The sequence below is a fragment of the Aptenodytes patagonicus genome, chromosome 7 (genome assembly GCF_965638725.1).
Source record: "Aptenodytes patagonicus chromosome 7, bAptPat1.pri.cur, whole genome shotgun sequence".
Taxonomy (NCBI): Eukaryota; Metazoa; Chordata; class Aves; order Sphenisciformes; family Spheniscidae; genus Aptenodytes; species Aptenodytes patagonicus.
The window spans coordinates 55,744,675-55,766,279 of record NC_134955.1 but is presented as its reverse complement, the minus strand read 5'-3'; the positions used below and the strand labels follow the sequence as shown (position 1 = coordinate 55,766,279).

Here is a 21,605-nt window from a genome sequence, read left to right as displayed (position 1 = left end):
TAATACTTTTCTACACTCATGTCTATAGTGCATTCAAACCCTTTGAGTTTAATTATCTCAGTGACTAAAGCCGGTGAGCCCATTCTTTTCACCACTTAAGTCTTTGAAAAGGCAAAGAGAAAGGTGAAAAAGAGACTTGAAAAATATCTTTTGCATATTTTAAATCACTCCCAAATATTCATATTTAAAAATATGACCCTACATTCGCAGCCAGAGATGCTAGAAACTAGTGCAAAGATTCCCTCCTGAGGCCACAGCAGCAGTTCCCAGCTTTGGGTCAAGCTACTCACATATGGAGAAGAAAATATGTTCGCAGTTCCACCCATCTCCTGTATGGATGCAGCAGCACCACCTGAGCTTTTTTAGGCACTGGGCTCCATGCAAGTGTAGGAGGAGGCATTAGGCTGCTGACGGAGCACACGCTGTCCAAACAGCTGTCCCCACCTCCTCCAAGCAAATCAGATGGAAATAGATCTGCCTCACAGGCCACCACTTGGGCAGGGAAGTTTTCAGTTACTCAGCATGTTAAACAATCAGGCACAAATTATTTTTTAGCCCCCCCTTGTGAATGGAAGGAGACATGGTGTCTCATCAAGAAACAAAGTATGAACAGGACAACCATTTACAAACATTTGTCACTGCAGGAATAGTTAACTGAGCACCAGCTCTAAGAGTCCATGTACCTCTTGTGCTGTGCCCCATACATTTGTTTGTTTTTTGAGGGTCATACCACTCCTAGTACAGACCACTACAGAACAGGGTCAGGCATGACCTAGGCCTTTGAGAATAGCAATGTTGATAGCGTAAGAACATCTACAAAAGAACAAGTGGGTTAATGCAGGTTGCAGCTGATGACAGAACCAGACCACATTTCAACCAAGGCTGGCAATCACATCCTAGTGAGAGTAAAACCTGACGCCCAAAGGTGCAACAGAGTATAGCCTAATCTGTATTCGGGCAGCCAAAAATGCTCACTTCGAATTATTCTCTTTTGACCTGAAAGATTACTTAATTTCAGAGAATTTATACAGGTGAGACCTAGATCTCCCTCAGACCCTTGCAGGCGGCTGAAATTCCAGAAGCTGATAAAAGGTGATCAGATTGATTTGGCTCTGCTTACTTGTCGGGAAAGGGAATTCTTTGTTGCAGTCCAGATGAAGCTGTGCTTCCAGAGACAGGGTCTCAAAGCGATTCACAAAGAACTCCCAGCTCAAAGCTGGAATATCCGCTTTTAGAAAATGAAGTAGCAAAAGCTTACTAAGAATTGTGGGCCTGTCCTTGACAACTGTATCAAACTGGAAATCAAGGCAGAGGCAGAGACCCTATAGAGGGGGGAGAAAAAAGACAGACAAAAAACACAGAACTGAGATGCAAACACTTTAAGCATATTTTAAAGCAAAGGGAGGTCAAAGCTCACAACTTCTCCTGTTAATTAGTACAGGATAAAGGTTTAGCTCCTTTTTCCTTACCAAGTCCTTTAAATCAGAACTAATGCTACTGATATCAATGGAAAAGTAAGGTAAGTAAGGAGATAAATGAACATCGTATTTAGAATGTAGAATTTGCTAAGATTTTGAAGAATACAAAAGGTATAGGCAAAATTCTGTCCTACTGCACATTTGGTAGGCAATATCAAAGTATTCTCTTCACACACCCCTGCCTGAGAAAAAGCTTATATCTAGGCAACTGAATCAAGCCCGTAATTACAAAAAGAATTAATCACCAAGCCCAAACAGAGGAAGAAAGATTATGTGGTGAAGTGTATCAGAAGCACTTTGCCTCAAAATGCTTCTGTATTTTATTTGCACTAGAATTTTGGGTGTAGTGTCAAGACTTATGTTTGAGAAGAAAACCCACACATTAAATATGAAAGTGCAGTATACTGGTGACAGTCTCAGTGAAGTAAGTGAATTCAAATTCTCTGGAAACTCTTTTGAAAAGGCACTACATGGAATAAAACTAGCAAGTATTAACAGCTTTTTATAGGCGGTAACACTGAACTTTTTAAAGTACATACTCATTCTATTCTCCAGAGAACTAGAACTGAATTGTGTACTATGAGTTTGGGGTTTTTTTTTAATCTTGCTTGTATACGTAGGCTTTGATCCACTTTCATATCTGCTTACTTTTAATCATGAGAATTCTGATTAGCAGGGTCTCTCACATGCTTAAAATTACATGCCTAAGTAAATCTTGAAAAGATCAAGACCATGTATGGTTTTGCTTGGATGTGTTTTCTCACTATCAGTTCAGCAGGGTGTCATAAGACTTACAAATTTATTTTTAAATTGAAAAATGTCAATAAATTCTAAAATAATAAAAAACATTTACAGCTTTCTACGATAACAGTTCAAATGCAATAGTAATCCTTTGCAGTCAAAGTTTTTACGGTTGGACTCGATGATCTTAAAGGTCTTTTCCAACCTAAATGATTCTATGATTCTAAGTTGGGGCTAGGGCAGTATCATTTCCCTTGGCTATTCTGTACATATGTCAATTACCAAGACTCATAAGGCTTGCCTAAAGAGGTGTTAGCAGTGACCATGATGCTGTACGCCTGAACCACTTTCAACTTTGGGTGAAAACCCAACTTCCTTTTTGAATGTTTTTTTCCCCATATAACGAACCTACCTGTAAAGCTGGCCTCTTTATGGTGTCAAGTAATAGCCCAGCTCTTGTAGCTACTGCTGGGTTGACATCTTCCACAGCAGTCAGGAAACAGCAGAATGCATGAGCCAAAGAGTACTTCAGTAGGTGGTTTTTTGTCACAGAGTGAATATCCAAAAATCTGCACAACACAGCCACCTTCTCCACTGTAGCAGCCATGCCCCCAGACAAAGAAAATATGCATATTAATTTAGGCAATGGCTTCTTTATGTCCTGATTAATGTACCTCTCCTAGAAATATGCACATCTGAGAAAGTAACAACAAAAACTAGCTGGCAAGCGTTGTAATTTTGATTTTACTTTGATTATCCAAAATGTCTCATGTTCTCCTCTATTTTACTGCATTGTTGTGCCATAGTTTTGTACCAAACTATCTCCAAAACTCCCCAAAGCAGCAAAAAGATAATCATCTATTATAGGTCCCCTCAGTTACAGCAGAGAAAGCTCTACCTCTTCAGTGAAGCAACAAAGAGCAAATAGTATACATTTCTCAGGCCTACCTGCTTCAAATCTCATCTTCCAATCTTTGCTGTTGAAATTGCTATTTATGATTGTCCAGAAAATGTCAGCTCCATGGGGAAGTGAAAGTGCATGAAGAAGTAGTGGGACTGCCAGGGAAGAAAGCTGAGAGAACTCAGACTTCACAACTCCCCATAAGCTGGAAAAACCAAAAAGAGCAAACCTGCTTATAAAAACACTCCCTTGACATCCTTTCTTCTAAATGTCTACCACTGTACTGTTGGTGGGAATGCACTTTTCATGAAAATCTCTGAGCCATCCTGGGCATTTATGTGAATACTACAGAGCTGCTGGCAGGAGAACAGAGATACTTGCAAATCTTCAACTACAGCAGTTTTTCTTGAAAATCCAGGTTCAAATATTCCTTACATTGAAATACTTCAGATTTGACAAGAGTTTGCCTAATTCAAGGCACAACTGCCATAGAACATAATCTACGCTATGAATTAGCAGTTTCAGCACAACCAGCTTCAGCGCGTAAGCCACATGAACTGTCTTGGCACCACAAATCACGTGCATCCACAAGTGACTAAGACGTCGGGTGTTCACAATTTGCTGGTATTTAGATTCAGGACAGTTTCTCTGGTCTGCTAAAACCCTACAGTCTCAGGGGATGCTCAGTGAAATTGATACAGAGCAGCTGTAAGCACTGATGAACACACTATTTCAGAACATTATATGCTGATGTTTTTTCAGTGAGTTTTCTGCAAAAGTCCCTGTCTCCAGAAAGAATCTTAAAATGCAGATTTCAGTCCAATTCACTCTGATTCTAAATGAAAAAACTTCCTTTACCTCTTAAAAATAAGGTGCAATACTGTTGTTCTCTGAGCTTTAATGCTAAAGCCCTATAACTGTGTGCCTGCTTCTACATCATCCTTTATTTTATTTTGTAGAGTCAGGGAAGATACCTCAGTCTCAGACAATGCTATTATTCAATATGAGAAACTCTGACTCACTGCAAAACAAGTGGAGCATGACAGAGTAGCCATGATGGACAATGCAGGGTACCTTGGTTTCATTTGCAACTTCTTAATTAGCCTGTGCAATGTGCCCTTATACAGTTGCTTAACCTTTCCACATTTCCCTACCACCCTTTGTTGATTTTCCATACTAAACCTTCAAATTCTTTGATGCCAACAACGAGTGTATAGTTGGAGAACCAACGAAGTATGAAGACAAAATGTGTGACAAAAACCTACCTTGCAATCAGCATGTGATCTTGAACATAGGCAAGAAATTGTGGATGGTCCTTTCTTGCTATATACAGGCATTCCCCATGAAGACATAGGATCTTCAGACAGTTCAGCATGTTAAAAAGAATGTCTGGTTCTTCAAACCTTGACATTTCCTGTGTAAGCAGATGTACTACTCTCAGCACGATGACACCAGTTAACCAAAAATTCAAACTAAATAGACAAGTAATCAATGTTACCTGCAATATAGTGTATATGAGCTTCAAGGTAACTGGAAGTTGCTGATAACAAAATTTTCTTTCTGTGTCATTCTTTATCACTGTTAAAAATGTAAGTTACATAAAATGTTGTTAAAGTTCTCTCATCTTTGGATTCAAAATGAAACTAAAGAATGTCAAAGTGACAAGAGATAAATTAATTCTAGCCACAGTAAACCCTCAGTCAGTAAAGTTACTACAGCATGGAATTTGGCATGTAATGTTTTTGCTACTTTATATGTTCAAAAAGCCAAGATTTCTTCTAACACTTTCTTGAGAGACAGTCACACTTGCTATCAACATAAAATACAGCCTTCCTACTTAATTAATATGTTGAAAGAATTAAATGCATGAGAAAAAAGTGACTGTGCATTGTTGGACTTGAAAGACTGCTTCAGAACCTTGTATTCTATATGAGTAGAAGCATTTCATTTAAAGCCTTATTGAAATACTCAACCTTCTCACCCTCCACCTACCGGCATTTTCTGTGGTCTCTGTGTGATTTCCTGGGTTTTCTCCACGTTTTGGTGCTGATTTGTCATCTTCTTCTCCTTCAGTTCCTATAATAAACTCAGGTCTAGTATACAGAAGACTATCCTCGAGGTTATCTGTGGGCTCCTTTAAGAATATAATAAGTTAAATTTGTTTCTTGTTGTTATCTAAATACATGAGGCCATATCCTGCTGTTTAAGTTACACTTGGTGTGATAAGCTGAGCTCAGATGAGACAGACACTGTCTAGTTCCATGTCCACTTGTGCATTCAAATCACCTGCATATCTAAAATTCTGCATCAGCAAATGCATACCAACAAGAAGACTATGTTTCAAACATGGATTTAAGTGATAACACTTAACCGAAACTGTATATCCATATTGGAGCTGAGGTGGATCCAATCACAGGGCCGTAGTTTCACCAAACTTGTCATCCTTGCCTCAGAGGAGTAACAGACAAGAGCAGGGCGCGTTTCCTACACTACTGTAGAGTTACAGGCTTAGAGGCAGGAGCTACTTCAATCACTTTTACATTGAAAAAAGGACCAGGCTGGAGTTATTTCTGCCTGTGGCCAGGAGCTCAGGATTACAGGTTGCCATTGTGGCCTTTATGTTATAAATCGCAAGGTGGATCCTAGAAATGGTATCAAGCCCCAGCACTCTTTAAAAAGACTTCCCCACTTGCTACTTTTCAACTGAGGTGAGAATCTGAACTGAAAGGGCATGAGATGATTTTTCTAGCACAAGTTACTGAATACCACATGCACAATACCTACTATTAGCATACACATCCAAATGGAATTCCAAAACTTTTACACATCAAAAGGCATCACTATGCCCACCATGGAAAAAAAATTACTAATAAACATCCTGCCACTACCATGCCACAGCAAATGAGCACTCAGAATAAGGGGAACTATGCGGTCTTCTGAACTATCAGATGGAACAGTTGCGTATAATAGACGTACAGCTTAAAATAAAATTAATCACACCACAGGTAATGTTTCAGTTCTTCTGCAAAGCTACAGAGAGCTTTAATGATGACTAGCGATTGGAGAGTACATATCTGTGTCTGATAAAGTTGGATACTCAACCTGAAGTATATTCTGTTTTTCAACAGTGCTCAGCATTTTCAAAAATCAAGCATCTACTAAGGCTTGCTCACTTGACAACTGGTTCACTCAAAATCATTACCCATTTCAAAATACCCACTCTTAGCTTTTAAAAGAAGATGAAAAGCACTAAGTATTAACATTCCACATTTTATTTAAGACACAGTATCACAGGAGTGTCCTTCCAAAGTGAAACAGCACTTCAATGTTGATGGGAGAAGAGTTCATACTGGATTAATATTGTCATCTTCCCTGGGTTCTTGGAATCAATTCAAACTTAGGAAATTTTACAATTCAATGGCATTTTGCTTTAACCTCCCAAATTCTCCATGCCAAAGGTCAGCGCAGCTTTGCTCCCTTGTGCACAATGTAATGAAAACAACGAAGAAGAGGAGTTTCAGCACACCAATAATATAGGCCCTTTCCTGCTCTACTTACCACAAGCCTGATTTCTTCTTTTGGAGCAAGCTGTTCCAGCAGCTCAAAACCCAGCTGGTAACACAGAATGCTGGACTGACACAGACCACATTCAACTGCTTTTTCATCTTTCTGACAGGTGTGAGAACCACCCCAGGGTGCCTGGAACACATTGTTTATGATGGATATTATATCTTTTGAAATGCTGTTCTCTAAGCCCAAAGTGATACCATCATCCTGGAGTTCCATCTGAAAGAGAGTAAAAAGAGTAAGGATTTATTATTTATTTAAAAACCAGAGCACTAACTATTCTGCCTATTCCTACACTTCTGCTAGTGTTATATTACAGTACTGGAAAGAGTTTGGGATAAACTGGAACTCACAATTTTAAATTGCCACTGGTGTTGAGGCCCAACCTCGAACAGCTAGAGTACATAGACAATTTCAAGCACGGGATCCATGAATTTTACATGGAGACAGTTATCCAAAACACTTGGCCTTGGATTCACAATGTACAAATTTAGCTATCCAAAAATTATGCATCTAATCTAAGTCTTTCAACAAGCCTCTGCTTCTAGTCTGTAGAAATAAACATATCTCCAAGGAGAAGTTCGTTTCACTCATGTGAGCTATCTAACATGAATGTGGAGGTATCCAACTTCTCTTCATTGAACATGAACCTGTAACTCCTATATGGGTAAAGGCAGATGACAGAGGGATTTAAATGCCTTATAGTTCATGCCGGTCCCTTAGCAGAAAGGGAGTCAATACAGGACTGAAGGAGAGCCAAAAGTGACTACAGAACTTCAGTGTCCCCTCAATGTGGGTGTTTTTCTTCTGTGAGTACCTGCTTCAAGATGAGATCAAACATCAGAATGAAGCAATTTAGATTCATTTCATCATCTTCACAGTCAAAATCAATTGTCTTTCCACTGGGGTGTCCAAAGTTCTTGAAAGGGCTGTGAAAAGGACTACGTATTGGACTCCGAAATGGGCTCTGGAAGGGGCTTGGGAAAGGACTCAGCATGTTGTGCTGAGCTCTGCGCCCAGGGTCAGAAGCAACGCTTACCTGAAGACAAAGAATCAACATGTCCAAATGACTGTTACGCATTTAAGCAATCATCTCCTTCTACATGAAACTGCAGAAAATGGCAGGAACTTTGACAGCCTTACTATTCCCTTCTGTAGGTTTTTTGCAAAATATACATGTGTCCCTCAATACCATTAAGTGATAAAATATGATAGAAGTACAGGAATCATATTCTGCACAGATATATATATTCTCTTAAGCTAAGTGGCTGACATTCATTATCTTATTCCTACTAACGAGGAATTTTAACATCATAAACCAAACAGAAAACTGGTGCAGGCAGTACAGTGGCCATCAGGTTACAATGATCTGCTCCATGATCCAGGGACAGGAACTTCAATAGTAGGAGGCTATCTCAAGAGAACAGTGTAACTAAGGCTATACCAAGGATACAGGTAGCTGGAAATGAACGAGACAACGGTAAGATGTGCATGTCTGCATCAATGTGCATGTCTGCATTGATTTATGTCCACACCACAGTAGGCCACCTAAAACACCCTGAGAACCTTCAAGTATTGCAGGGAGATACACAGTTAGATGACACGAGGTCTATTTTTAGGCCAGCTATGGTCTGAAGAAAGACCAGACAGTAAGTTTGTCCGTTCCTTCTGCTTAGTTTAGAAGTGGTCATGGGCTAGGTGTTGGAGTGCTCTCTGTGGAGCTACATCAGAAGACAGGCAGACCACATGTAAGGAAATATCAACTGCCTAGATGCTGTAGTTCCTTAAATCTAAAGATCTGACCTTTCAAGCACTCTTGTTCCTGCTGTCCTTGAAGCACTTAGTCCAAGACTACTGGGAAGTTACTCACATCAATCCAAGTATGTGTAGGGCCTACAGATTTGTACATGTTTTCTTCCAGACAATAAGCCTTTGACAGACAACTTTAAATCAATTTTTGCATCTCTTGTATGGGGGAAAAAAAAATGCAGGGAAGAAGAAATAAATTCTGCTCTGTCACCCTTCCAAAACATACCGAGGCCCAAATTTGTACTAGAATACAAAAGCTCACTCTGGGTGACCAGTTGTCCATAATAACTTGTTGTTGATGGTTATTAGTAGAAGGTGCAGAGAATGAAAATGGTTGGAAAAGATACCAAGAACACTCCAAACATATCCCAAACAAACCAGTTCACTAAGGAAAAACTGCAGTTTTTCTGCAGTTCCTATCTGCATTATCTTTACACTGACCATGTGACAGAGTAGTATTAATTGAAGAAGTCACGCCAATTTTCTTCCACTTTCAAAATTTATAATATTTCCAATCAAATGCTGCCACATTGAAAGATGACTTTTTAATTCGTCACATGCATTCTATTAGGAAAACTGTTCTAAGCAAAAAAATAAGCAGGATAAATAACAGTTACCCTCCGAGCTGCAAGATTTCCCGCCAGTTCACTGACTCTTGATTTTCTTTGATTTGCTAACTCTTTTACAGAATTAACTCCATCAGAAAACATGCTGATTAGTAACTGAAGAGGAACAACAATGTCTAGTTCAGATAACACCTGAGGAAAGACAATAAATAAAAAAGCATGAGTTTCAAGTTTGATCAAAAATGCCAGCCACTTTATAAGCAACTTTCTCATATGACCCTCAGTTCAGCAAGTTCCATGCATTTAATTTTGGGATTCAAAGTGAGCTGCGAGCTTAGATTTCTGTTAGAATCAGGGCAAAGGAGAACAGGCAAACAAAAGGGTATTTTCAAAGTATTTGTTGGCATCCACTTGGTGTGCCTTGAGATCAGTTTTATGCACAAACACACAGGGATGTGAAGTTCCACAAAAGTATTTCTGTAAACCAAAATTACCACCAATGCTTGGATGAATAACTATTTACTATATTTATTATTACTTAAAACTGAATTCCTGTATTTACTCTAAGAATCCAGTCAAAATGGTTGCTTACAGGTGTCAACATAGGATGGTTATCTGCAAATCACTGAGGGAATATTCATCATCTGTTTTGTCACCAACACTCAAATATGAGCTCATTCGTACTTGTCATTAACTGTTATTAGGTCAAGAAAAATCTAAAAAAAAAACCAAAAACCAAAAACGTACTTTACTTGAAAACTCTGCATATATGAAAATTGCTACAGTCATCAGGTAAATTGGTCTTTGCAGAGGCTTAACCAAAATAACCCTCAGCAGAAAAGAAGCAATAATGAAGAATACAGGTATTATTCTGAGGTGCTGTGGAAAATTTTATACCCTTTTGAATTCACTGCCCCCAGCTGACATGATTGTCCCCGTAGCTTTTGAATATGAACACTGAGTGAATACCAGCTTTGTGGACAAATATAGCACAAAAGGGCCAGAGCAGCAGAAAGTTTGATGGGTACAGAGCTAGTCTAATCCAGATCTTCATATGCGAGAACAACTACAGCTGCTTCTGGAGTCTGGAAATAATTTTGGAATCTACAGACCAAATTCTGCGGAGACTAAAAACTACTGCTGGCAAAAAGTCAGACAGCTGAATGGCCCTAAAGACACAACTGACATTCAAAGGTAAAAGGAATTTCCAGGCTTCCAATATATTGCCCATGGTGGGCTAGGAACATAAAGCTTCCCAGGATCTGTCTACCAACCATCCTTACACTGGGGCTAAGCAAAGGACAGAAAGGTTCCATGATCCTTGGAAAAGTGGTTTCTTTTTTTTTTTTCTCCCCCCACTTTTTTTTTTTCTTTTCCAAAATCATAAGCTGCTTCAACATGACTTGTCAAGAGAAGACACTTACATGCAGCCAAAGCAATGCTTGCTCTTGCACAGAGGATGGATACCCTGTGAATCGACAGCTAATGAAGCCAAACATCTCCTCCAGGGAGAAAGGGAGAGGGCAAAGTTCAATGTCAAACATTTTGCTGAAAAGTAGGAAAAAATATAGCATCACTGAGTTACCATGGCATACACTGTGTGAGATATAACAGAAAACTGGTAGAAAGGCAATCTCACTACTAGCATTGACAATGCTTCTGCAAACTTACTTGCATCCCCACCCTCCACGGGAGTTGAGCTAGGCTGCTGATACCACCTGCCCTGACTGCACAAGGTCATCTCTGAATTTGGCGATGCACCTTAAGAATTTACATCACATCTCATATCATGCCCAGTTTCATTTGATAGCAATATCTTTTTCAACATCCAATGTAAAAATCGGAAAATTTCTCATCTCATCACTCCTCCACTATTCCATGTTTACACTAAAAAAGTTTACATCAATACCACAAATGAATTTACAGTCAGTTTCAGAGCCTCTTCATCAGTTAAAAGGCAATGTGAAGTTTTATTGTCAAAGGCATACACCAGACATGAAATCATGACTCAGCCAGCCACCATTCTTATTCTGGTGTTTTCTTTGCTCAAGAGGGGAAGATATTAGCTAAATCAATACAAATCATCACTCTTTCAGTGCCAGCTCTACTAATCTCCACCATTTCTCATCAACAGCTAGCCAGGAACAGAAAGATGCTTCTTCCACCATGCTGCAGGAAGCCACTGAAAATGTGCCTTGCTCACAGCAAAGAAGCATCCATGTAGTTGGCTCTTGATATAGATTCAAGAATATTAAGAGCAATAAAAGGAAACGTTCCCAAAGCTTAAGTGCTTTAGTCTAAATATGTCACAAAAAATTCAGAAGCACTCACTCACTACTGTCCATTGCACACAGGCATTTTTATTTGTTGTCACCATCTTATTGTGCTAAAACCCTCAACAATCAACATATGCAATGATAGAATGGTTCCTACATATGTCTACATACCTCAACACTTCCCGGAACTCTTTCAGTTGGTTATCAGGCACTTCCGTCCTTATAGCTTCCAACCACTCTGGCATGATACATTCCCACACTGGCTGGTTTATCACATTGTACGGAATCAAGCAAAGGATTCGATTCAGCCCTTCTTTTAATTGGGTCACAGCACTACACGATTTGTCCCAGTATCCACCAACCTGTGGGTATTTCCAGGAATCATACTCATGAACATATTTCTAGTCCCTGTAACTTGCCCAGCACCGTAAATTTGCTCAGTGTGTTGCAGCCAAGAAATTGTGGGGAGTGATTATCAGCACCTTCCAGCCTGAATTTAGAATTCAGCCATGGGGATTGAATTGTTTTTTTCCTCTCTCATTTGACCAGCAGTACATAAGAGCACTGTCCAAGGTTTAGATGAAGTTTGCTCACTTCCAGGCCATGACACAGAGTAACCTCTCATTGTTTACAGTTCTCAACAAGGCACAGATTTGTTTGGTCAAACTTGCACCTTCAATTATTTGCTCTGGGCAACTTGTTACAGTGCTACCTCTTTATTTTGAAAAACTTGCTCTGTACCAGGTGTTCTTTTGTGGTTGTTTGTTTTGGGTTTTTTTGAGGGAAGGTTTTAAGTGATGGAAGCCAAAACATACACTTCTAAATAAATAAGTAACTGGCCTACAGAGATTAATTATTCTAACTGACCTCAGCTCACATCTGCCATTCCTGACTAATGGCTCTAAAGATGCCTGCTGTTTTGGCAGCAACTACTGGTAATCTCAGCCAACACACTATTTTTTCTCCATTCATCACAGCTAATTTCATGGCTATTTGTCTTCATGTTCTAGTGAACCCTTGCAAATCTGGCAAGTTGTCTGTCTAGTCTTACGTATTGCAGTGGGGGTAATAAAACTCAAAAAAAGGGGCTGGACCCAAGACAAGAAAAAGATCCATAACAGATTACAGCATAAGGTTCAGTCTTTCCTTTCCCCTTTAGCCTCAAAGCCCTGATCTCTTTCCTTCAGTTCTAACATTCAATTAATCCATTCACCTCTCAAATTTCCTAAGCTGCCCTCCAGTCCTCCCACAGGCAGGTGTATCTTCAGAGCGATGGTTTAGAGTAAGACACATACACATGCTGGTCTGTACGCATACAGCAAGTCCCACATATTAGGTCATGAAAAAATCCATGGATGCACACTTCATCCCTGATGATGTAATATATCACATCAAGTCTTTATGGCCCTTCCTAGCCTAGCCACTTAAATTTAGGAAACAAAACCAACATGTCCCCTGGACATTTTACATAAGAGGGTCACAAAATGAAAGTCTTCTTACAAAAGCACATGTAGTATAGTTGGCAGTGATAAATGAGGAAAGAGTCTTAAACCTCTCAAATATAAAGTTCCTATTTTCATGATGATGTTTCATTTTCTATAGAGGAATATTCACATGTCTGACTTTGTTGCCTGTCTTCACTATCCAGGTTAAGTGGCGAGTTCTGCTTCATAATTAATGGACAAAAAGAAAGACTCTTTCTAGAAGCAATTCCAGCAACAGTATCACTTAGGCACCCTGAATGACCTTCCAGATAAATCTTCCATATGCAATAAGGTAAACCATAGCAGACTAGTCTCTTAGCTGAGTCACTTAAATTAGGTATCTGAAGCTACAGGGCATCAGTATGCCCAGAGTTCCTTTCAGTTACAGCTGTGTGATTTCATGAACCTTAATTCACAGCTGCAGAGATGAAGTATGCAATGAACAGAGAAACATTAGTAAAGCAGACTAGTAAAGGACAGGCTTATAACTGGGAGCAGATAAATGATACCTTTTACTAAAGACAAGCTTAGGTGCTTCAGCAGCATAATGGAAATGTGTAGCTATCAAAAATGTACAGTATCTTTCAATACCTATAATATTCTTCCAACCTGTCTTCATATTACTGTAAATAATCCCCACTCTCTAATACAGTAAAACTAAAAATGCTAGGAAGAGGAAAAATTCCTGAACTCCACTGCTCCCTCAACCACAGAGATTTCTTTTGCCTTGACAGAGCTGGGGGAGAAATGGTCTTTATACTTAAGACTTTAATCTCTGTGGCAAATAAACGAACCTTCAGACAAATTATTCTTACCCTGGCAAACTCCATTGGTTTAGGAAGGAGGCACATAACCATGACATCAAACCGTACATCACAAACGGTCTTCAACCACTTAGTAACAAACTGGGGTTTGAGCTTTTCAACCAGGCTACCAACTTCATCATCCATCATATAAGCTGTAGAGTGAAACCACTGGAATACCATACTAACCAGCCTTGCTAAACTCTCTGTGGGTGTATTCTCACTGGGAGTGCAAAGGCTCACCTGGAAGACAGAAACACAAATCAAGTTTCATTTCTAGAATTAAAGGTGGCAATTGTTTGTCTACTATATTTTGCATATTCTCAGAGATAACGAGGATGCAGATTACATAGAAGACAAATGAGCTGATCAGTTTTAAGTAGAGTTTGGCACAGGACAATTCACAAAACATTTCCAAATAACAGTAAGAGGGAAAAAAACCAAGCACTGAATTTTTTGTTTCTTAGTTTCAACACTGAAAATATCAATACAGAATGCTTTGACAAACTGAAACCTTTTGGTTTGAACTTTAAAATTACCTTTTGAAATGAAAAGTAATGTAATGCCTGGTAAAATATATGATACACATACACACATATATATAAAACATACAAGAAAAAAAGACAAACCAAATTAAGAGTTTCAAAAAGTCTGAAAGAAGATGTCTACTTAATATAATAAGTATTAAGTATAATAAGTCTCTTTGCTTTGCAAAAAGATTCCAATTTTGATTTTTTTGTCCTCATTTGGGGCGGGAATACGAGTTTTAAGTCCTCAAAAATTCTCATATCATAATTAATATTCTTTTCCCCTCCTCCAAACTCTTTCCAAAACGATGTCTGCACTGTAAAACTGTCCCAAATCTGAGACCAAGTCTGTACCCCAGTTCACAGACCAGGCACGCTGCTAAGCCCTTAGTTACCTGCTAACTGAGCTCTTGGTATCTTTTGGGGACAAGCTGCTGCACTGAACCCAAAGAATGGAAAATAACAGATGACAGGAGATTTAGGAAGCTACTTTAACCACCTATCAGCTGTTTGTTGCCACTTCCTAGTGAAAGCTGCACTCTCAGCACTTGGCAACCTGAAACCAGTGACTGCTGCCTTGCAGCAAGTGAACAAAGGAGAAACATTCATGTCATTTCTGGGGAAACAGCTGACAGCTTCCCAGAGAAGACCAGAACCCATCTTACAAGTGCTTTTCCTCCATGTTTTTTCTTGGGATGAGGCAGCTAACAACACTCTTGCCAATTCAAAGTACAATCTTCATTGTTCTACTTTGTTGCAGGCTGAAGTTGAGGTGTTTGCTTCCTGGTGCTTGTGACTGTTAACTCAAAGGTAGTATCAGCTGGCAGCCTTTTTAATAGGAACTCTTGAGCTCTGTCCAGTTTCTAGATGAAAGGTATTCATTTTATGAAAGAAAACAGCAACCCACTATTTCTCACAAACTGTACTGTCATCTCTGCCAGTACTCACTACAGAAATATCAAGAGATTTTATAAGGATAGAATGAAGTCAGTGAGCTCCCCCTCCCTACCATAGAAACATAGACTTAATGTCAAGGATGAGGCACGTACAGTGTAACAAAACCTGTTCTGTTCTCACTTCAGTTCTACCTCTGGAAACATAGGCCTTCAGTCTTTACAAAACATCATTTATTATTATTATTTCATTAAGGTTGGAAAAGACCTCTAAGATCATCGAGTCCAACCGTCGACCCCACACCACCATGCCCACTAAACCATGTCCCTAAGCGCCTCATCTACACGTCTTTTAAATACTTCCAGGGATGGGGACTCAACCACTTCCCTGGGCAGCCTCTTCCAATGCTAAATAACCCTTTCAGTAAAGAAATTTTTCCTCATGTCCAATCTAAACCTCCCCTGGCGCAACTTGAGGCCATTTCCTCTCATCCTATCGCTAGTTACTTGGGAGAAGAGACCGACACCCACCTTGCTACAACCTCCTTTCAGGTAGCTGCAGAGAGCGATGAGGTCTCCCCTCAGCCTCCTTTTCTCCAGGCTAAACAACCCCAGTTCCCTCAGCCGCTCCTCAGAAGACTTGTTCTCCAGACCCCTCACCAGCCTCGTTGCCCTTCTCTGGACACGCTCCAGCACCTCAATGTCCTTCTTGTAGTGAGGGGCCCAAAACTGAACACAGTATTTGAGGTGCGGCCTCACCAGGGCCGAGTACAGGGGCACAAACACTTCCCTACTCCTGCTGGCCACACTATTTCTGATACAGGCCAGGATGCCATTGGCCTTCTTGGCCACCTGGGCACACTGCTGGCTCATCTTCAGCCAGCTGTCAACCAGCACCCCCAGGTCCTTTTCCGCTGGGCAGCTTTCCAGCCACTCTTCCCCAAGCCTGTAGCGCTGCATGGGGTTGTTGTGGCCAAAGTGCAGGACCCGGCACTTGGCCTTGTTGAACCTCACACAGTTGGCCTCAGCCCATCGATCCAGCCTGCCCAGGTCTCTCTGCAGAGCCTTCCTACCCTCAAGCAGATCAACACTCCCGCCCAACTTGGTGTTGTCTGCAAACTTACTGAGGGTGCACTCGATCCCCTCGTCCAGATCATTGATAAAGATACTGAACAAGACCGGCCCCAAAACTGAGCCCTGGGGAACACCGCTCGTGACCGGCCGCCAACTGGATTGAACTCCATTCACCACAACTCGCTGGGCCCGGCCGTCCAGCCAGTTTTTGACCCAGCACAGAGTACACCTGTCTAAGCCGTGAGCCGCCAGCTTCTCGAGGAGAATGCTGTAGGAAACAGTGTCAAAGGCCTTGCTGAAGTCCAGGTAGACCACATCCACAGCCTTTCCCTCATCCACTAGGCAGGTCACCTGGTCATAGAAGGAGATCAGGTTGGTCAAGCAGGACCTGCCTCTCATGAACCCGTGCTGGCTGGGCCTGATCCCCTGGTTGTCCCGCTCATGCCTTGTGAGTGCCCTCAAGATGAACCGCTCCATAATCTTCCCCAGCACTGAGGTCAGGCTGACAGGCCTGTAGTTCCCCGGTTCCTCCTTCTGGCCCTTCTTGTAGATGGGCGTCACATTGGCAAGCCTCCAGTCGTCCGGGACCTCCCCCCTTAACCAGGACTGCTGATAAATGATGGAGAGCAGCTTGGCAAGCTCCTCCACCAGCTCCCTCAGCGCTCTCGGGTGGATCCCATCCGGCCCCATAGACTTGTGAGCATCCAGGTGGCATAGCAGGTCATTGACTGCTTCCTCTTGGATTATGGGGGGTTCATCCTGCTCGCCGTCCCCGTCTTCCAGCTCGGGGGGCCGAGTACCCTGAAGATAACTGGTCTGCCTGTTAAAGACTGAGGCAAAGAAGGCATTGAGTACCTCAGCCTTTTCCTCATCCTCGGTGACAATGTTCCCCCCCGCATCCAATAAAGGATGGAGATTCTCCTTGGCTCTCTTCTTGTCGTTAATATATTTGTAAAAGCTTTTTTTGTTGTCTTTAACGACAGCAGCCAGATTGCGTTCTAGCTGGGCTTTTGCCTTTCTCATTTCCTCTCTGCATGACCTAACGAGATCCCTGTACTCTTCTTGAGTCGCCTGCCCCTTCTTCCACAAGTGGTAAACTCTCCTTTTTTTCCTGAGTCCCAGCAAAAGCTCCCCGTTCAGCCAGGCTGGTCGTCTTCCCCGCCCGTTCTTCTTATGGCACATGGGGACAGCCTGCTCCTGCGCCTTTAAGACTTCCTTCTTGAAGATCGTCCAGCCTTCCTGGACCCCTTTGCCCTTCAGGACCGTCTCCCAAGGGACTCTCTCAACCAGCGTCCTGAACAGGCCAAAGTCCGCCCTCCGGAAGTCCATGGTTGCGGTTTTGCTGCCCCCCCTCCTTACTTCACCAAGAATCGAGAATTCTACCATTTCATGGTCGCTAAGCCCAAGACGGCCTCCGACCACCACATCTCCCACCAGTCCTTCTCTGTTTGTAAACAGCAGGTCAAGCGAGGCACCTCCCCTGGTAGGCTCACTTACCAGCTGTGTCAGGAAGTTGTCTTCCACACACTCCAGGAACCTCCTAGACTGCTTCCTCTCTGCCATGTTGTATTTCCAGCAGATGTCCAGGAAGTTGAAGTCCCCCACGAGAACAAGGGCTAGCAATTGAGAGACTTCTGCCAGCCACTTGTAGAACACTTCATCCGCCCCTTCATCCTGGTTGGGTGGTCTATAACAGACTCCCAGCAGGATATCTGCCTCATTGGCCTTCCCCCTCATCCTTACCCATAAACACTCAACCGTATCATCACCACAATTGTTGAGCTCTAGACAATCAAAACACTCCCTAACATACAGGGAGAAAGTTTGAAACAGAAAAGATTAATATGGCACAACAAAAAACAATTAAAAAAATAATAAAAGGCTTTAGGTCTAAAACAACATTAAACAACAAAACCCACAAGATATCAGCAGAATATAAAGTTTACTCATGTAGTCACTTGAAACAGCAAAGTAGCTTTGTTGGCATTATGCAATTCTAGACCTGCCACCCTGCTGTCCCTATCTGTTTAGACGATGGATGAGGGGTCCTACTATTCCCCACTTGTCACTGGGTGACCGAGGAGAGAGCCTGAGAGCTCAAGGTGAATTGGAAAGAGCCTGAGAAGGAGAATTCTCCTTCAGGAGAATTGCAGAATCCAATTTCTGAGGATCTACCAGGCTCCAGCCTGGCCTGCTCATGAACTAGCCAGCAGCAGCCCTGCTATTTTGGAATAATCTCTGCTAGCTACTGTGAGGGGTGGAAGTGAATCCCCAGCAGGGCTTCACTGTTTCAGCCCGCACCGGGTGAATTAGCTGGAGTACAATGACTGGGACTGATCCAGCTAGACCAATCTGAAGGCAGGAAGGAAAAGCAGCCCACTAAGACTCCTCCAGCCTATTCAGAGGTAAGAGAAAAAGCTGAGCTTCCAGAGAGTGACGTTGAAAGATGGAAGGTGAGAGATAGATCTTTAGGGGATTGCCTTTTAAGGTTAAAATAATGGCACTCAGCAGGGTACACTTGTGAGCAGAAGATGACGGCACATAGAAAGTCAATAAAAAAAACCTGAGAGGGTGAATAATTCTGTTATACACTCTATACAGGACTCAAAAGGCAGTGAGCAGCTGCACCCAAACTAGTTCTGAAATCTCCAAGTCTGACAGCTTCATAGAACTCCTTTTTGCTTACAAATCAGAAAAGTATCCAACTAAAGCCAAGCAGTAGGAAAAAAGAGGTAAAATTGAGGCTTCAGAAAGAAAAGGAGAGGGAAGAGAGAGGAGTGAGAAAGGAGAGCAAGAATTTCTTACCAAGAACCAGATTCCAAACTGGCTCAGGAGGCGTTGGTCATGCTTGTCATCATCTTTATTATCAAAGTCTGTGTTGTCCAGAGAGTGATGGGAAGAGGAGAGGCCCATTTGCCTCCTGCGGTTGAGTTCATACTCCCTCTGCTCAGCATGAAACTCTGCTTCCTTCAGCAAGCTATAAAACAAGTTTGTGGTCAGTGAATGCAGCTTTCCTGCACTGGATACAGGTATCTGATCAAGAATAACTAGAGGTTAAGGCATCTGATTCATCATTTTCTTGAGAACAGTAATAAAACAACATGAAATTCTAGGATTCAAGGCTGATTTCTTCCATGAGGACAACATTCATAGCTGACCAGTACTCTAACGCAGCAGGAATTCAGCGCCCCTGCTCTGAACTTATCCTGGCGAAACTAAAATCAACTCGCACAAGATTTGCAGGCAATGTTTACATGAAAGCCTGATCCTGCTTTACATATTGATGCCCCATAAGCTGCTGTTATTACCTGATCACAGCTTCCACAGTACACACAAGCTCCTCTGCCCCACACTCCCGGGTATTGATAGGGGGTGGTGAGGTCTGATAAAGATGGGTTTCTGCAGCTGCCCCAACTTCACTGCTATGATGATTCGAATGGCATCTTTTACAATAGCGCACTGGCCTGTTGCCATGGCGGCCACAGCAGCCCGCTGAGAAGCACGTGACAACAGCTCTTCTGACATGTGAACTACAGTTCTGGAAAATAAAAAAAGATTTTATCAGGCCACAAGTATCAGGAAGTGGAACTGAAAACAGGGATGACAGTCAGCACTGGGGAACTGGCTCAAGTGTTGGTCATTTCCAAAATCACTATATATAAGCACAACTGTGTCCTAACTCCTGATGCCAAGTGTCACTGAACTTCCAGAAAGATGAGCTCAGGCCTAAATGCTGGGCCTGGACTTAAAGGTCACGGTTGCTCTTCTTTTGGAGCAGATCAAACCAACATTTAAGTCATCAACCTCAACTTTCTGGCTTGGAGCAATCTCTAAAATTTACAGTAGTTCTCTTAACCCCTGCTTATACTTCAGAATGTCTTTTTAAGTTACATGTAGCAACCAGCAGATCCATAGGAGTGTAATCAATTGTGCCACATCAGTTTATGCTATGTAAGGATCTACCTTATCATCGGTAACCATCCAAGCCTCTGAAATATGCGCTACCTTTATTTTTGCCACCTGGTAATCTGGCCTAACATAAAAGCTTTCTTTACCACGTAAGATCTAGAATATGTTATACACTGTATTCCTCATTGTTAAAATGTTATTAACACACACTAGCTGGTATGTATTGCAAGCAGATTCTTTTTGTCAGCAATCTTTTTAGAGCCAAGCACTGAAGACTTTCAGTTCATATAATTTTAAAAATATACAGTTTACAGTAGGATTTGTGTCCAATTTAGGATTAATCCAAGACTTCAAGGAGATGAGAAGATATAAACACGTAGATTTAAAATTAACCTCTTGCTCTATCCTCTTCATAAGCAGAGTTAGAGAACAAAAACAGAGCTCAACTGTATAACTGAATTGCTTTACTAATTGCCACTTCAACAAAAACCTACAACTCAATTCAAACATCAGCAGTTTTAACAAAAAGAAACCTTGCTACTGAATCATTCCCATCCACCAACAAATGCATTCATGGATAAATTGTGAAAATTTGGAATGGTACAAAAAAGAACGCACCACATTGTAATGGAATGACACTACACACAACATCAAATCATGCCCCGTCACACAAATGACTGAATCTTACCTTCTTCTGACATATAGCAGAAATTTCAGCTGTAAGGGGAAGGCATACAAAACATCAACACAGAATGATGATCCTTCTGTTCTACTATGGCAGCCATGGGAAAATGGACTTGCTGCAAGGAAGTCTCTGAGGCTAAACTTGTGTTTCCAGATATTACTGAAACCTCTAAGCCTGTTGGACTGCATGAGGTAGGACACTGAATACTTAAGCCTCCTGGCTATTTCTACGCTGAAATTAAGAACAGCGTTGGTGCATTAAGTGTGGTGTGCTCTGCATCCTGTCCACCTTCTGCCTATGCTTCTGCCTCACGGACAAACTTGTAAGAGTACACCTGTAGGCACACTACTGTGGCATGCTGTAGGAGACATGGCTTGGATGTGCCTGCACCACCTGTGAAAGCTCACAGGATGAAAGATTAGTCAATATGGATGAACAATGTAGAAGCAGCCACTATGTCTGTGGCCCATACCTCCATAGCAAAATGTTTGCAGATTCAACCTGTAAGCAGTAGCTATTCAGTCTGTTGCCCTGGCAACATCTGATTCAGTAAATATAGGTGGCTGAGTAAAAAGAAGTATTTCCCTTCAGTAAATAAAGCATTCTTAATCTGGATTAGATTTCAAGTAAAAGGAGACAGCAAAAAAAAAATCTCCACTGCCTAAGAATTTTCAGTTTGCAGAACAGAGAGAGGGGGAGTGTCTTTGTTCTGTCCTTGAAAGGGTTATTTTAGAGAATATGTGATTGTCCTTATAAACCCAGGAAATTCTGATTAGTCTGTCAACAAGCTTTGTCTGCATTCTGGTAGATAATAGAATATCAGGCTCTCTCACAGGCCAAAGGACAATGATTGGATCAATGACTGGATGATTGAGAAATATTTTATGTCCTT

At 41.5% G+C, this 21,605-nt stretch overlaps 1 protein-coding gene across 7 annotated transcripts in view; it reads right to left on the bottom strand.

Annotated features, from left to right (window-relative positions):
* UNC79 (unc-79 subunit of NALCN channel complex) overlaps positions 1 to 21,605 on the bottom strand; it is a 127,816-nt gene that overhangs the window by 80,414 nt on the left and 25,797 nt on the right. For 5 of the 7 annotated variants that reach the window (XM_076345336.1, XM_076345338.1, XM_076345337.1 and 2 more), the window contains exons 11-25: positions 20,717 to 20,745; positions 19,428 to 19,657; positions 18,925 to 19,096; positions 13,638 to 13,868; positions 11,510 to 11,700; positions 10,487 to 10,610; positions 9,114 to 9,254; positions 7,505 to 7,726; positions 6,679 to 6,906; positions 5,113 to 5,254; positions 4,619 to 4,698; positions 4,386 to 4,534; positions 3,168 to 3,325; positions 2,632 to 2,813; positions 1,121 to 1,322 (exon numbers count right to left, since the gene is read on the bottom strand). In XM_076345336.1, the coding sequence (XP_076201451.1) occupies positions 1,121 to 1,322; positions 2,632 to 2,813; positions 3,168 to 3,325; positions 4,386 to 4,534; positions 4,619 to 4,698; positions 5,113 to 5,254; positions 6,679 to 6,906; positions 7,505 to 7,726; positions 9,114 to 9,254; positions 10,487 to 10,610; positions 11,510 to 11,700; positions 13,638 to 13,868; positions 18,925 to 19,096; positions 19,428 to 19,657; positions 20,717 to 20,745 (2,481 nt within the window). Of the gene's footprint in view, positions 1 to 1,120; positions 1,323 to 2,631; positions 2,814 to 3,167; positions 3,326 to 4,385; positions 4,535 to 4,618; positions 4,699 to 5,112; positions 5,255 to 6,678; positions 6,907 to 7,504; positions 7,727 to 9,113; positions 9,255 to 10,486; positions 10,611 to 11,509; positions 11,701 to 13,637; positions 13,869 to 14,547; positions 14,582 to 18,924; positions 19,097 to 19,427; positions 19,658 to 20,716; positions 20,746 to 21,605 lie in introns of those variants that run through there. The other 2 variants (XM_076345341.1, XM_076345342.1) reach the window with 2 other exon arrangements.